This window comes from Prosopis cineraria, unplaced genomic scaffold, assembly GCF_029017545.1.
Source record: "Prosopis cineraria cultivar Desert tree isolate PC_DT_omini unplaced genomic scaffold, ASM2901754v1 PC3, whole genome shotgun sequence".
NCBI classification, from domain to species: domain Eukaryota; kingdom Viridiplantae; phylum Streptophyta; class Magnoliopsida; order Fabales; family Fabaceae; genus Prosopis; species Prosopis cineraria.
Genome location: NW_026555334.1, coordinates 33884976 through 33899101, shown reverse-complemented (window position 1 = coordinate 33899101; position 14126 = coordinate 33884976). Strand labels below are relative to the sequence as shown.

Here is a 14126-nt window from a genome sequence, read left to right as displayed (position 1 = left end):
TAATATCTTTTTTAATTTTAGATTCATATTTTTTTAATTTTAAATAAGGATCATGATTAATTGTTGCAATTTCAATAACTCAAAATCTCTGATTATAATTAATGATGTTATAAAATCCTTAATTCTCATTCTCCCAAGAAAATTGCAGCAGCTGTCAGTTTTAACGGGGCTCTTATAGGCCCAGTCGAAGGGCCTGGAATTTGATATATGGGCTGGACTAGCTCGCCGTGTATGGTCGTTTTCTTTTCTTTTTGTTTGTCGGCCGAACCCCAAGAATAGCCGATTAAACGGATCCTATAAATTGAATACCGTCTCCGAAAATACACAACTGAAAGAAGTGAATAGTTATGAAGGAAACATCTATGGCGGGAACGGGAAGTGATTCACAAAAACATCTCTTGAGCCTAATCCGCAATTTCGCCGCTGAGAAATCTCACGGAGGTATTCTGCGTCTTTCTGCTTTCCTTCAGTTGTTTATTTACGGAGAAAATCCTGAAGCATAGTCACTATTATCTTTCTGTTTTTCCGTCTCATTCTCTGTGCTCGCAATATTTCCATTTTCGAAAGAACAAATGAAACTCGTATACTGTCAGGTTACGTAATTAAACAAAACACCACATGATCTACTCCAGTTATTAATGTTGTAGAATCAGGCTTTTGAGACTCGTATGAAATTTGGTTTCTCGCCGCTTTACATATTCTAAATAATCAAACAGATGCTTAAATATGAATCATCTTCATGTTCACGTACACTGAAATGCGCAGAGAGAAGAGTAACTACGCTGAAAAAGCGAATTGAAGAACTCAAATCTGAACTTAGCGCAACCAATGCGGAGCTTGAAGTTGCCAAACGCGGCAAAGAACTCGTTGAACAGGAGCTTAAAGGCTATGAAGTTCAACTGTTCTTGAGTGAAGCGTCGGTTCAAACTCTAGAGGTTAGTCACTTTCCATTTTAGGTCGATTATTATGAAATTTCTTCGCGACATAAGTGTAGTCTTCCGTTGGAAAATGTTCTGAACTATTAAGCGTGATGATAGTCACGGGTGTCTCTTATTCAAGATGAGATTTCAACTGTTGGATCTCATTTGGAAATTATTAAGGTATTAACGATCCTTGGTGATTTTCTATTGTTCGCTTAATTAAATCTGGATTTTGTGTTGATATTCTTATGCTGTTTATGATTTTACATTGAACCTACATTTTCTGGAACTCGTGTCTGGTATGGATTGCCAAAGAATGAAGAGGCAGCATTACGGTAGCAAATTTTCCATTTCCAGCGTATTTGTCATTGCTTTTGGGAATAATCTTTTCTACCAACAGATTTCCAATCCTTGCATGCTATCTGAATTTGTCTTACCACTTTGCAGTGAGGAATTCATAGGTCGTATGCTTGAGTTGAATGCTAGAATAAGGTTGATCTCCTTTCTAAACATGTCATAATATTATTCATTATTCACTTGTATTTCTGTAATCTGTTTTGCGCTTTCTCATAAATTTAGGTAAGCATATGAGTAGAATTTGGACTGATCAGTTTTTAATAGGCGAATACTTTTGAGTGCACATCTGCTGCTAACATTGAAGTTTTCCTATTTCAGGTCTCCCTGCATATTTGCAGCGACCAATCTCGGTTCTTTTTGTTAGAACTGTGCTCTACCAATTGACCTTTGTTGTTTATTCTTGGTGAAGTTTGAAGATATCTTCTATGCATATACTGTTTTTATTTGCTTGTCGACTGATATTTGGAAAGCTTCTTTAGTATTAAGGGCTACCTTAGATTTAGTTTCTCTATCAGTAAAATTGAGTTGATATTTTAAATGCCATAATTAGCTCATCTGGTGAATCAGACGTATCACGTACCTGCCTTTGAACTGGTGCTAGTAGTCTAATACTTTGCAAGCTACAATTTCTTCCTTCCTTCTTAAATTTTTTATTGCATGTTTGAAATCTTTTACTGCAAGTCAACCTCAGCCGCCTAAAACCTGTACAAACAACTTATCAACTCACTGATAATATAATATATTCTTCTATTTGACATAGAATTTGGCAAATGTCTCTTTAGACATTTTTTGTCAATGTCTCTTCAAGTTACCATAATGGAAGTTCTGCAAATTTACGAAGTGGTTACTAATCCTTTAATAAATGCAGGAAATTCCAAGAGAGCATTACTGGCAACATTGACGCAGTAGATTCTGCAACTCCCACAGGTTCTGTAACTCTTTCAATGTTTTCGGCGTTGACTCTTAACTATTGTTAATATATATATATATATATTATTTCAGTCATCTTCATGATATTTTTAAGAATCATGGTATACAGAAATCTTTAGTTTGTTTTGACAAAAGAAGGAGAAGAAGAAATCTTTAGCTTGCGTTTACTGGAAATAGAATCAGTAGCATTGAAGAACAGGAGAAAGTGAGAAGCAGGAAACTAGAGATAGAATGCTATCGATCCAGGGAGTTGAGAGGAGAAACATAGGGAACAAGGAAAAAGTAAAATAGAGAACGCGATCTTTTACTTTGTTGTTTGCCTTTCCTCCTCGGCAACGTTAGTCTGACATACTGATTTTGCTAGGAGCTTGGGCGGCTTTTAAAAAATGTTTCCTTTTCTGATTCCTAACTTCCAGCTACTAGCATTTGAAAATGGAATAGTTTACTCAAATGAGATTTCATGCTTTGCTTTCAAATATTCGTCCTCTTTGTATTCAAGGATGCAGATATTGATATGGTAAAAGATCAAAGAAGGGTTTAATCTCAACATTAACGTCATGTGATTTATTCATAACACTGTTATCAAGACCTGCTATTAATTGCATGAAGAGGAACTCCAACTTTACTGTTAGTGCTTGATACTATCGTCCCCCATTTCTTTTCCTCTTTTTTTTTTTAATTTTATATTTCTTAATTTTATGCGCTATCATTTGCAATTCAAAAGTGTCGTCAGGAAATTTGATAGATTTGGACTTTGTTTTAGATACGCCACGAGGAATCATAAAAGGCGACGATACCAAAGGTGCTTTAAGCGCTCTTGAAAATATGCTTACAGAGATTACATCTCAAACAGCTAAAGAGGAAGAGGAATACAAATCAGAACAGAACATTCACAAAAACGTGAGTGGAGAATCAAGTGTTGGAGCGTTCAGGTTTCTTTTGTGCCATACATTTATTTCCTTGCTTTTATTTATTTATTGCTCCTCAACGTGATTATTTGGTACTACCTGCAGGTGCTACAGGAGTTGAATAATTCTGAAAGAAAGTTGTCTTTATTGGACAACATTATCGAAGAAACAAAAGCATTGCATGATCTGACCATATATCCTTATTAATTATAATAGCCACTTACGGATCACCAATTAAATGTTTTGAATCATTAAATATCAATCAACTGAAGTGAAAATAAGGCCCATCCAATCTGGAAGTAGTCAATGTTATTAGTTCTATGGATAGGCATCTCATATCCGTAAGAGCGCTCGTCTGCTAACAAATATGATGTTGAATTAATTCGTGTGGTTAATATTCATATGAAATCTAATGAATCGGATATGGTTTTACTTTAGAAGTTGAATGTCTAGAAACTTGAGGGATGGAAAACTTGATTGACATAAGATGGATAGCCAGAATCCAGTAGTTCAATATTTTAACACCCTGTATCTCTTTAATTAATGTTGGCTCACGTAATTATGCTGCTCTATCTTTCGTTTTTAAGCTCTTTCAAGCATGAATTAAATTAGTTCTTTAGATTTCGGTATTATCATTGAAAATATAGAAAATTGGCATGCACCATCGAATCTGTTAAATTTTGCCCTTAACTGAAAACAAGCAGACTTCTAAATTAGAAGCAGCTTACAGTTCTCTTGGCGAGGAATTTCAAAGGCGATGCATGTGTCCCAACTGCCATGCGGACATTTCGGAGACTGTCAGTGAACTTCTTCAGCCAAATAAATGAGAGCTGATCTTCAGTAAGTAATCTACTTAATCAAATATTTAGAACTGTTTACTATCAAAATGCAATTAAGCTAAACTTTATTCAATTGTATGGTGTAATTGCATAACATGGGTTGGAAAAAGGGCGCTAATTGGCTCAATATTTTTTTTAATCAATATTTTGTTTTAGCCATTGACCAACGGGCCCTTAAAATCCCCCAAATATTACATATTGTACTTCTCTTGCCTTGGTAAGATCTGTCCACATTAGAGGAGTACGATGCATTTTTGTTTCAAGCAGCGACGCTCTATGTTTAGTTTACCAACTAGTCTTAACCTATCTGCTATCCCCAAAAAATTTGGGTTGCTAGAAATCTAGTAAGGAAACCCGAGGCGCTTTTGTGGTAAATGGAGTCTGGGACTCTAGGTGACATTCTGGTTAATCAATATAATCTACACTTTTGCTTGAATTAGCTGCCTCCTATGTCCTTTGTTAACAATGACAGTAACGTAGATTTTCTCTCTTCATTTCGTTTGCTCATCCCCTGTCATAATTGAAATCATGATCTCAGAACTAGGTCTACTGTAATGAAGTCATAATTTGTTGAGGTAAAATAATTTCGTTATAATTTTTTTTTGTATTAAAACTGTAAGCGTCTAACTAGCGGAGAGAACTGACATGGTCGGTGGCCAATATAGATTTGGACATATTGTGCAATGCAACAAGTCCTGTGTTAGATGACTTTATTTCAATTTGGGTCGAGAACAGCGCAGAAACAGGGCGATGGTCCGAGAACTTGCTTTCACTGCGAAAATATTGTAGTTGCTTCACTCCTTTCCCGTACCATAGAATTCGGTCACACCTGCCACCATAATGAATGCACTTTTAACTCTGTTTTCCTCGTGATATCCACAAAATTCATAGACTGTATAATAAAGACAGAACTATAAGCGTTTACTATACCACGCTGGAGTTCTTTGCTTCTTGCCAGATCCGCTTGGATGGGAACCAGAGTATTTAATGCAATTTGACGCTGGATATTTATAGGTGGGGGCAAATTCAATGTTACCCTCTTTCCAACCCTCAAACGCACCTCCTTCTCTTTCTTTCCGAAGCTGGTCAAACTGCTGCAACGCCTTCCAGTCTTGCCTTACTATCAGCCGCCTTGCAAAAGTACCCTCCAACGATAGCCTATAATTGAGATCGCCGAACCAGAATATCTGGCTGTTCCACATTCAATTCTCAGTTAACATAATTTGATTGCACCATTTGCATGACAGATTATTATTTATATAAAATTAAAATTAGATTCTTACTCCAGGAGCTACTTCTAATAAAAATAGGAAAATATGAGAGCAAAAAGTCTGTAGAGGATGTGATATACTAGAAGATAATTATCAAGATATTAGTTAATGAAGTTACTTAGCTGTCTTTTAGTGTCGGTCACAGCAAATGTTAAATGCAGCTACTACCGTGTCCACACGTGTTTCATTGAAAGTTTGTGATCAAATAAATATCTCTGATTTTAGCAACTACAAACCATGGGGTCTGTTACTTAGATTATCTGAGTTAGAACTGAATCCCAACCCTTCTACATGCAAAATGTTTTTGTATATTTTATTGGTAGTTCTAAAGTTGCTATTGTAGTCGTGGCGTCAAACGACATTTCTTTCTGTCGTTTGTCTTATTTGCTAGATTGATTAGTAAGATATTTGCTGTTGGATTTCATTTTGCTGGACAAGTGAATAAAACTAGATATGATTCTTCGTTTGAGATATGCATGAATGGTGTGGTTTGTTGTATATTTTATGTTTTATATGGATTCAGGCTGCCGCTCCAAATTTACTTACATTTTAGAGTGTTTTGCTTGTGACTCTCGACTTGAAAAAGTTGAGTCAGTGTTTATTCTAACCATGGGCAATTAGACACAAAGGAAGATCAAAATGATAATGATAGAAGGATAGTGACAACTTACTCGTGGCCTAAGATGGTAAGAGGATGAGGATAATGATCTTTAGCGGTTCTGGGGAAACAAGTTCGCTTAAAAATCTCGGAAACCTGGTGATTTCTTTGATCTTTATCACCCTTCTTCTCCCCAGATGCCAAGTGGGCGGCTACAAAACAAAAACTTGTTCCTTCAATTAACATGCTAACGGCGACCGAACCTTTGTTTCCCAGACATCCCATTATGCCACAGGCCACCGAGCAAACTTTCACATTCGAGACATGGTACTTTCTCAGCAATTCCTGCCTTATCCACACACTGATGAATATTCCGACCATCTTCTTGCTCGCTAACAGCGTATACTCCTCTCCTTCCTCCATCTTCCATCCTTCTGTCATTGAATTTTGCTTTGTTGTCAACCATGGGCAAGCCGACCTGCTGTTTAGAATTCTTCCGATGAGCTGGTTCCATCTTGTTGCCACCTGTGGGTCTTCCACTCCTATCACAGTCCTGGTCTTCAACGGTACAATCTCTTGAAACCTGAACTCGCGAAGCCATTTTACTCTTTAGGAAGTTTCTTCTGGTTATAGAATATACGAAGGATTTTATTTTCCTCAAAACTACATCGACTCTACTTAATCATTTAAGCATACCCAAGAACATATATGTCCGCAGCATTCTTGAGATTCAGCCACTCTTCCAAATCAACCTCTAAGCTTCCTACCGGAGTTCGACCAGCAACATTCCAAGTACCGACTGAGATCCTGAAAGAGGACATGACTTGGGTTACCATGCAATTGCATGTATAGGCTCAAAACCAATCGTTATAGTGCTTTGAAGAATTTAAAACTCACTTAAGTTCATTGGTTGCTATGCATGGGTCAAATTCCATCGACGGAAATGAAAGATCGCCCCCGGAGTAATCACCTTCATCTTCAGCTCTATCTGCAATACACGTCCACCGATAATTAAAACATCTATCTATATAGCAGAAGAGCATATCTAAAATTCTGATTCGTCTCTTCTAAGTAAACGAATATAATGGGAGACCTTCTATTCCATTCAAACTGTACGATGGCTTGTCTAATTCCTTGTGCTTCATGGGAAAGAACTTGTGGAAACTTGGATAACTCAGCTTCTGGTTCTCAACGTCCATGGCTGATCAGAGAGTGAGCTCAGATGGCAGACGAAGAAGCGGATAAGCTTTTCTTTTACATCAAGATGAAAACTGCTTGCTTATCCATACAGCGTGCGTTGCTAGTTTAACCAGATTCAACAGATGAGTCGTACAGTGGAGGTCTATTGTGTTAGTCACCCATAAGAGAATGAAAACACATGGGCGTAGCCTCTTATAGAACAGTCAATCTGCGTTACGCGCGATTTAGAACAAAGAGGCATTGATTTAATATAAAGACAAACAGGCAAGTAGGAAGAAACATCTTTGCTCCAAGGCTTGAGGTGGAGGGCGCGTTAATTAAATGAATGGATCCAAAGGCAGCCATAAAAAACAGATATAGGCCTCACAAGGTGCTATCATTTGTTTGATTATTTAGAGAGCTGTTAGTTGGTGCTGGTCACGTATGTCTCATGGATACCTACGTGACATAGTCGTTGTTTTTATTATTTCATGTTGAGTCAAATAATTTTTTCTACGGCAAGGTACTCCTTTTGGAACCTCTGCACATTCAATCAAAATATGATTGTATAATTAAATACATATTTTTATGCTTTTATTATTTTGGAAGATCATACGGCTAGCTGTCCGGATAGCTACGTATATGTTATGTTTCAATAGGGGACCTTGGATGCATGTGTGTGTAGGCAATAATGCTCTTGGAGAGGAGATGAATAGATTTTTGTGTGAGGAAGCGGAATTTAATTCAGTTTCTACACCTGTCTCCTTTTTATTTGTCCACGTATGTATCGGAACACAGCCTTCTTCAATTATTCCCCTTCCAACGCTGAACACCCATCTTCTGTTGTCACGTGTCGCGATCATCATGCGAAATTGCACTCGCTCTCTTGATGCATTCGCCATCAGATCTTCCAAGATATCTCTTCCTCGCCATTTCTCATCTCCCAAGCCTTGCCACCTTACTCTATCAATTGTATCAACTTAGCTTCCTTCATTTATTTTTGGGAGAATGACAGTGAGGAATGGTAGTGAACGTTGAAAACAAACGAAAATTTATTTTTGCACAATTACAAGTTCATCGATTCACTTGTGTGTAGATAAACTTTCACTTCTTTTGAGCCTTTTTTTTTTTCCTGAGGCTGTTACTGCGATTTTTCCCTTTATTTTTTTTTTTTTCACTTCTCTTCATAAACGTTATTTAGGGCTTATTTGTTTTTTTTTTTAAAATTGTTTTCTGTGGTTAAAAATGACAAGATTAAAAAATTATTTTGAATTAGTGTTTTAGATTTAGGGAAAATCACTTTAAGGTCCCATGGAAGCACTTAAAATATAGTGAGGTCTCATGAATTCAAGAAATAGTTAGATTTCTAGGAACCTAAGGGTGGATAAGTTTGAAAATAAAATTATCCTTTTGCCTTGTATTTGAAATACTTTAAATTCACTTTGTTTCTCACTAACCCATGAAAGCTGAAACCTATTTTGAAGGAGAAGATTATAACGTCTCGTGTTGAAGAGTCCAAGACTTGAAGGAGTAAACAAAGAAAGTAGCACGCTCCTACTTCACTGACTCATATCTGTCTTAACAGCCATCATCGGACTGTCTTTGCCATTCTCTCACTCCATCTCACCTGCACCTTCCTCCAGGCATTGGATTTTCCTTTTTCTTCTCTTGTCATTTGTTTTAAATCTGGATTTTCCTTTTTCTATCTCGGAAAATGAAGTGATGGTTGTAATTTTGATTTCATTGAATAATGGTTACTATTTCAGGAACTCTGTACGAATCTATGTTACTTTGCAATTCACTATGTCATTTCAAATTTCGTTGATGTTTGGTATATCCACAAAGATATCTGTTAGTTTGTCCTTATATATTCAATTGTTCAAATTAAATGCAAAATGTAAAGAAGTTGCGTATGGTCTCCTTTTCAATTTATGATTGTGCTAAACTGTTTTATTGATTTGTAGTTTATAGGCACATGTGCATGTACATTTGTTTTAGTGTTATGGTGAACATGTCTCTTTATGGTCATTTTATGACGTAATTGAGTCATCTTTTGGTGGTTGGCTCTGAATTCTTATAAGATAAACTTTTAATTTATTAGTTGCAAAATTGATAGCTATCTGTGCAGAAAAATTCCAGCACGTAAATTTTAATGAGAAAATCACTCTTTTATGAGAATTAGTTAAAAGAAATGAAAGGAAATTGTGGAAATTTATAGATTGTCAAATAATTTATCAATCTTGGCTTTTCTATCTATAGTTTTGAAAATCCCAATCGACATTTTGTGAAACTTTGTTGCTAATCTTAGAACGTTAGTTCTATGATGCAAAATGTTTAGCTTTTCGGTTTGCAAAATTGCATAATGCATGCTAGTCTCTCAGCTTTTATATTTATTTCTGGAGGAGAATGAACTTTACTTGATTACGAAGAAGCATTTGGGAAATCTGAATGCATGGCTTTGCTGAACTTTGAGAGAAGGAAATAGTAGTTTGCTTGCTTTGGCAGCATCTCGATCTAGGATAGCAATTGTTAGATGATTCCTTAACTTTTGAGGCAAAGACATTGTCTAAATATGGAAAAAGGTTATGTGAACTGTTTTTAAAATTATTTCTGAAGTTTTCATTTTTGCTTCAGTTTTCATCTTTAGAGATTTATAAATAATCAAGTATATTTCTTGATTGTTACAAAAGTGTAGCTGTATATGAGATTTTTGTAATTACTTAAAGATATTTATTTGCATGTTTCAACAGTTTTTAAAAAATCTATAATTTTAAATATCTATGAATTTTTTCATTGACGACAACTGCTTTCTCTATTGATAACAACCATATATTCTATTGACAAAAAATCATTTATTCCATGAATGACAACTAATTATTCCAATGACTACAACCATAAACTCTATTGACAACAGCAGTATGCTCCATTGACTAGTAAACCATCATGATTAGTGAACCATTTTTTGCCGTGACTTGTGTTTTCTTCTTCCTTATGGATATTAATAAATAATGCTAGTGCAAAAATCTCCGTGTTGGAATTTAGTATTAATGACTACTATGCAATTTTCATTATATCTAATTGAACTTTTTTATTTTTTTTCTAGGAAAAGGAAGATGGAAGAGAAAGCAAAGACAAAACTGAAGAAATATATTGTTCCATTCCATGCGCACTGCTCTCCTAGTCAATTTAGTGAAGTAGCAAAGTATGTGAAGGGAAATGAGAAATTATGGAAAATGGTAGAGAAGTTAGGATTCGATAGACTACTTGATGTGTCTTGTAAAAAAATCTAGAGAGATATTTGTGGAGAGTTTATGTGTGCCTTCCACCCAACAACTCATGAAATATGCATAAGGGGAAAAATCAAGCAAGTGAAGAGAAAATAAAAGATTTTTTTTTATAGAACTTTAAGATATAATTTTATTGATAATCATGTCTTTTTGTATAGTTAGCCCATTTTGTGTAGTTAACTTAGATCATGCTGTTATGAATGTTGATTACAAGTTTGTAAATATGGCAAACAGTTTATTTTATTAATTGAATGTTTACAATAGTTATCACTTTATTGACAAGTGGTTATAATTACAGTAACAAGCTATTAGTTTGCTATTAACAAGTGTTAGAGCAATAGGTGCTGTTATTCTCTTTAAAAATCAACTAGTTAAAATAATCTATTAACTACTTGCCATTGGCAATTGACAAGTGATTATAACTATGTTGACAAGTTATTAATTTTTAATTGACAAGTGTTGAGGCACTGGGTGCTGTTATTCCCTTTAAAAATCAACAAGGTGTAAGAACTTGTTGACTACTTACCATTGGCAATTAACAAGTGGTTATATTATAACTATATTAACAAGCTATTAATTTACCATTGACAAGTGCTAGGATAATAAGTGTTGTTATTCCATTCAAAAATAACCAATTAAAAGAACTTATTGACTATCTACCACTAAAAATTGACAAATGTTTATAACTATATTGACAATCTATTAATTTACCGTTAACAAGTGCTGAGACATTAGGTATTGTTATTTCCTTTAAAAATTAACAAAGTGCAAGAACCTCTTGACTATTTGCCATTGGTCATTGACTACAAGATATCACTTCATTTACAAGTTTTGCATTTGCTATTGACAAGTGTTAATATATTAGGTGTAATAAACAAAAAAGTAAACAAAAAAATTTTAGATACAAAAATGAAAAAATACACTTGTCTCAAATATTTTTTAGCATGAATTAGGATTCTTACAAGTCTTGAAGGTATCACTAGTTTCATGGCATCTACCACAATGATAAACACTTTTGTTTTAGAATTGAGATTCTCTTCTTTTGCTCTTTGGCTTACTTCCTTGGTCATCATTTTGAAAATGCCCCCTATATAAAAAAAATATAATATGTGTTCTTCAAAAGAACTTGCAATCTTACAGGTCAACCTATACCACACACAGTGTATTGACAACTACACACAATGTATTGACAATACATTTATCCACTATTGACAAGATGTAATGTTGTTTCATAGTAGAGATTTTTCAACAAAACAAGCTTGTATCAGATGCCTAGGAATAATATATAAAATATCTTATATAAAAAAACATAATACATGTTTGCTAGTAGTACTTGCATTCTTACATGTCAGCCTGCATAGTATAGTGTATTGACAACTATTCATAGCATATTGATAACACGAGAAAATACTATTGACAACATGTAGAGTTATTCATATTAGATATTTGTCAACGTATCAGTGTTGCCCCAGATTATTTTATATATTAGCTATGCAAACTGAATGATCACAGGTATACCTAGAAGCATTATCCTACCCTTAAACAATAATGACATCATTAACGCATAAGAAATCATTTATCTGGCCAAGAATGGATATGCTGCTATCAATCGATAATTTACGCAATCATTTACGGCCAACAATCGTTTACCCAAAAAATTATTTTTTGTCGATGAAATGCTGTTGCTGTGAATGAAACACTCTCATCTCACTTAGATGAAGATAAGGGCAGTAATCAAGGATATGAGGAAGCGAAAATCACCCTACTGTGATCAACAATCATGGATATATAGCAATCTTCAGTATTGCTGATCATGGGTTTCGTGAGACGTGCGCACGTAAGTAAAATCTCGTTTTTAATGCTGGAGGGCGAATGGGTAATTTCATTTTCAGACTTATTTACCCTTAAGTCTTTAGGGACTTGGCAGCTATTTTTTGAATTCATGGGACCTTAGAGTGATTTTCCTTAGATTTAATTATTGGGACAATATCAACTAAAGGCCCTTGAAGGAAGCTTACATCCCTTAAAGACCAATAAATTTGAAAATTTCACTACAATTTATTAGTCCTTTGTTGATATTAATTTTGTTTCAAAAAGATTGAATTGAACCCAAATTTAAATTTAAAATGGATGGTTACTATTCTTGAATAGGTTATTATTAAAAGACGAATGTATTGTTATTAATATAAAACCAACACTTGTAAATTTAAGCCCATTTCATCATTTTTTGAAATCGTAAAATTCAAAATGAATTGTTATTCTTGAATGAGTTCTTGTCAAAAGATGAATGGATTGTCGTAATGTAAAAGTAAAATTTATAAATCTCAGTCCCACTCCACCATTTTTCAAAATCATAAAATTTAGGATGGGTGGTTGTTATTCTCAAATGGGTTCTTGTTAAAAAGTGAATGAATTGTTGTTACTGTGAAATCAACACTAGTAAATCTAAACCAATTTTATGATTTTTTGAAATTGTAAAATTTAGAATGGATTGTTATTCTCAAATGAATTCTTGTTAAAAGGTGAATGAATTGTTAATGTGAAACCAATACTTGTGAATTTAAGTCCGTTCCAAACTTGTTAAAATGAAAATGAATTGTAGTTTATATCAAATATGTTGTTGTCAAATTTCTAATAACAATTTAGGGGTAGTTCAGTAGTCTTTTTGGCAACAAAATTAATATGAAGGACTAATGAATTGCAATGAAATTTACAAATCTATTGGTCCTTAAATGATATAAACTTTCTCCAAGGGTCCTTAGTTGATATTTTCCTAATAATTGTTTTCAAAACTGTTCTTATTTTTTTAATTAAAAAATAAAAATATTTTTATTTAATTTTCTTATTTTTATAACAATCTCATTTGATTATTGAAAAATATAATTAATTTGATCAATTTCTATTATAAATTGTTACTACTATTAACTGCTTACAATTATTACTATCTTTTTATTTTTTTATTTTTAAAACTGTTTTTTAATTAACATAACTAAACCAATTTTAATTTTTTTATTTTAAATGCAATTTTAAAAATTCATTATAAAATAAATTTTTTAAAAAAATGAAAACAAAAATCTAATAGGTCCTTAGTTTTTGTTTTCTTGTACTTTTTTTTAAATCTTGGTTTTTAGATAATTTTCGATTTTCAATTATAATGTTCCTAATAAAGCTCTCCAATTCGTTGTCGGATCAGGATTTCGGTAGGTCGTCAATGGAGTTTGCGAGACATCCAACAGCCCTCTTTGTACAGTAGATTCTTGGGTTTAGGGTAATTTATTTATAATTTTATATATTGTTATCAATTTTTTAATTGAAATATGCTTAATATATAATATTTTTACTTATGAAATATATGCTTGTACAAACTACAAATAATTAAAGTTTTTTTACAATTATTAAAAAAATTTATGAAAATTATCTTTATGATATTTTTATTGAAAATGTTACGATAAAGTAAAAAAGCTACATGTAAGATTTTTCCTCTCTCAGACATCCCTTAGCAAAGGAAAAGAATTCTTTAGCTAGTGTGCATTTGAAATATCTTAACAAATAGCTGGTACTCATGTTAATCTCATAATTTCACGATTAGTCAAATTAAACATACATGTTTCTCAATAATCTTCGGCAAAAAATCAGACACAAGAACAAACATTCACTGAGCCAGCGTCTCGTATAAGCTGAGTCGACCTCTGGACAATACAACCCAATTTCAAAACCTCAAATTGAAAATGTTAAAATTTCACATGACATCGCTCTAAGAAATCTTGAATAACCAAATTCATCTAAACTCTCTGTAAATAGACGTTTTACCCTTTTATGTGACTGTATGCAGGATAC

General features: G+C 33.7%; 2 protein-coding genes across 3 annotated transcripts; one reads left to right on the top strand and one right to left on the bottom strand.

Annotated features, from left to right (window-relative positions):
* The first annotated feature begins 317 nt into the window (after positions 1-317).
* Positions 318-8771, top strand: LOC129306213 (uncharacterized). Of its 2 annotated transcripts, XM_054946673.1 has the most exons (10): positions 318-441; positions 766-935; positions 1038-1100; positions 1236-1255; positions 1368-1412; positions 2146-2204; positions 2971-3107; positions 3221-3309; positions 3816-3955; positions 8487-8771. In XM_054946673.1, exons 1-9 carry the CDS (start codon positions 348-350, stop codon positions 3940-3942), a joined length of 804 nt encoding a protein of 267 aa, XP_054802648.1. In that variant the 5' UTR covers positions 318-347; the 3' UTR covers positions 3943-3955; positions 8487-8771. The 2 variants fall into 2 exon arrangements, with proteins under 2 accessions (XP_054802648.1, XP_054802649.1); XM_054946674.1 differs by lacking the exon at positions 1038-1100.
* On the bottom strand, positions 3990-7256 carry LOC129306212 (type IV inositol polyphosphate 5-phosphatase 6-like). The gene is made up of 7 exons (XM_054946672.1): positions 6917-7256; positions 6721-6811; positions 6520-6630; positions 5897-6406; positions 4885-5145; positions 4600-4783; positions 3990-4465 (listed from the first exon to the last, which is right to left on the bottom strand). Exons 1-7 carry the CDS (start codon positions 7020-7022, stop codon positions 4391-4393), a joined length of 1338 nt encoding a protein of 445 aa, XP_054802647.1. The 5' UTR covers positions 7023-7256; the 3' UTR covers positions 3990-4390.
* Positions 8772-14126: the final 5355 nt, after the last annotated feature.

What these genes read in the sequence shown, in the direction of transcription:
- LOC129306213 (XM_054946673.1), top strand. Translation starts at nt 348, where the DNA reads ATGAAGGAAACATCTATGGCGGGAACGGGAAGTGATTCACAAAAACAT. An exon ending in AGATTCTGCAACTCCCACAG is followed by an intron (nt 2,205 to 2,970) that starts GTTCTGTAACTC and finishes ACTTTGTTTTAG; the next exon opens with ATACGCCACGAGGAATCATA. An exon ending in GCATTGCATGATCTGACCAT is followed by an intron (nt 3,310 to 3,815) that starts ATATCCTTATTA and finishes AACTGAAAACAA; the next exon opens with GCAGACTTCTAAATTAGAAG.
- LOC129306212 (XM_054946672.1), bottom strand. Translation starts at nt 7,022, where the DNA reads ATGGACGTTGAGAACCAGAAGCTGAGTTATCCAAGTTTCCACAAGTTC. An exon ending in CAGTTTGAATGGAATAGAAG is followed by an intron (nt 6,812 to 6,916) that starts GTCTCCCATTAT and finishes CGTGTATTGCAG; the next exon opens with ATAGAGCTGAAGATGAAGGT. An exon ending in CTTACCATCTTAGGCCACGA is followed by an intron (nt 5,146 to 5,896) that starts GTAAGTTGTCAC and finishes AATGTGGAACAG; the next exon opens with CCAGATATTCTGGTTCGGCG.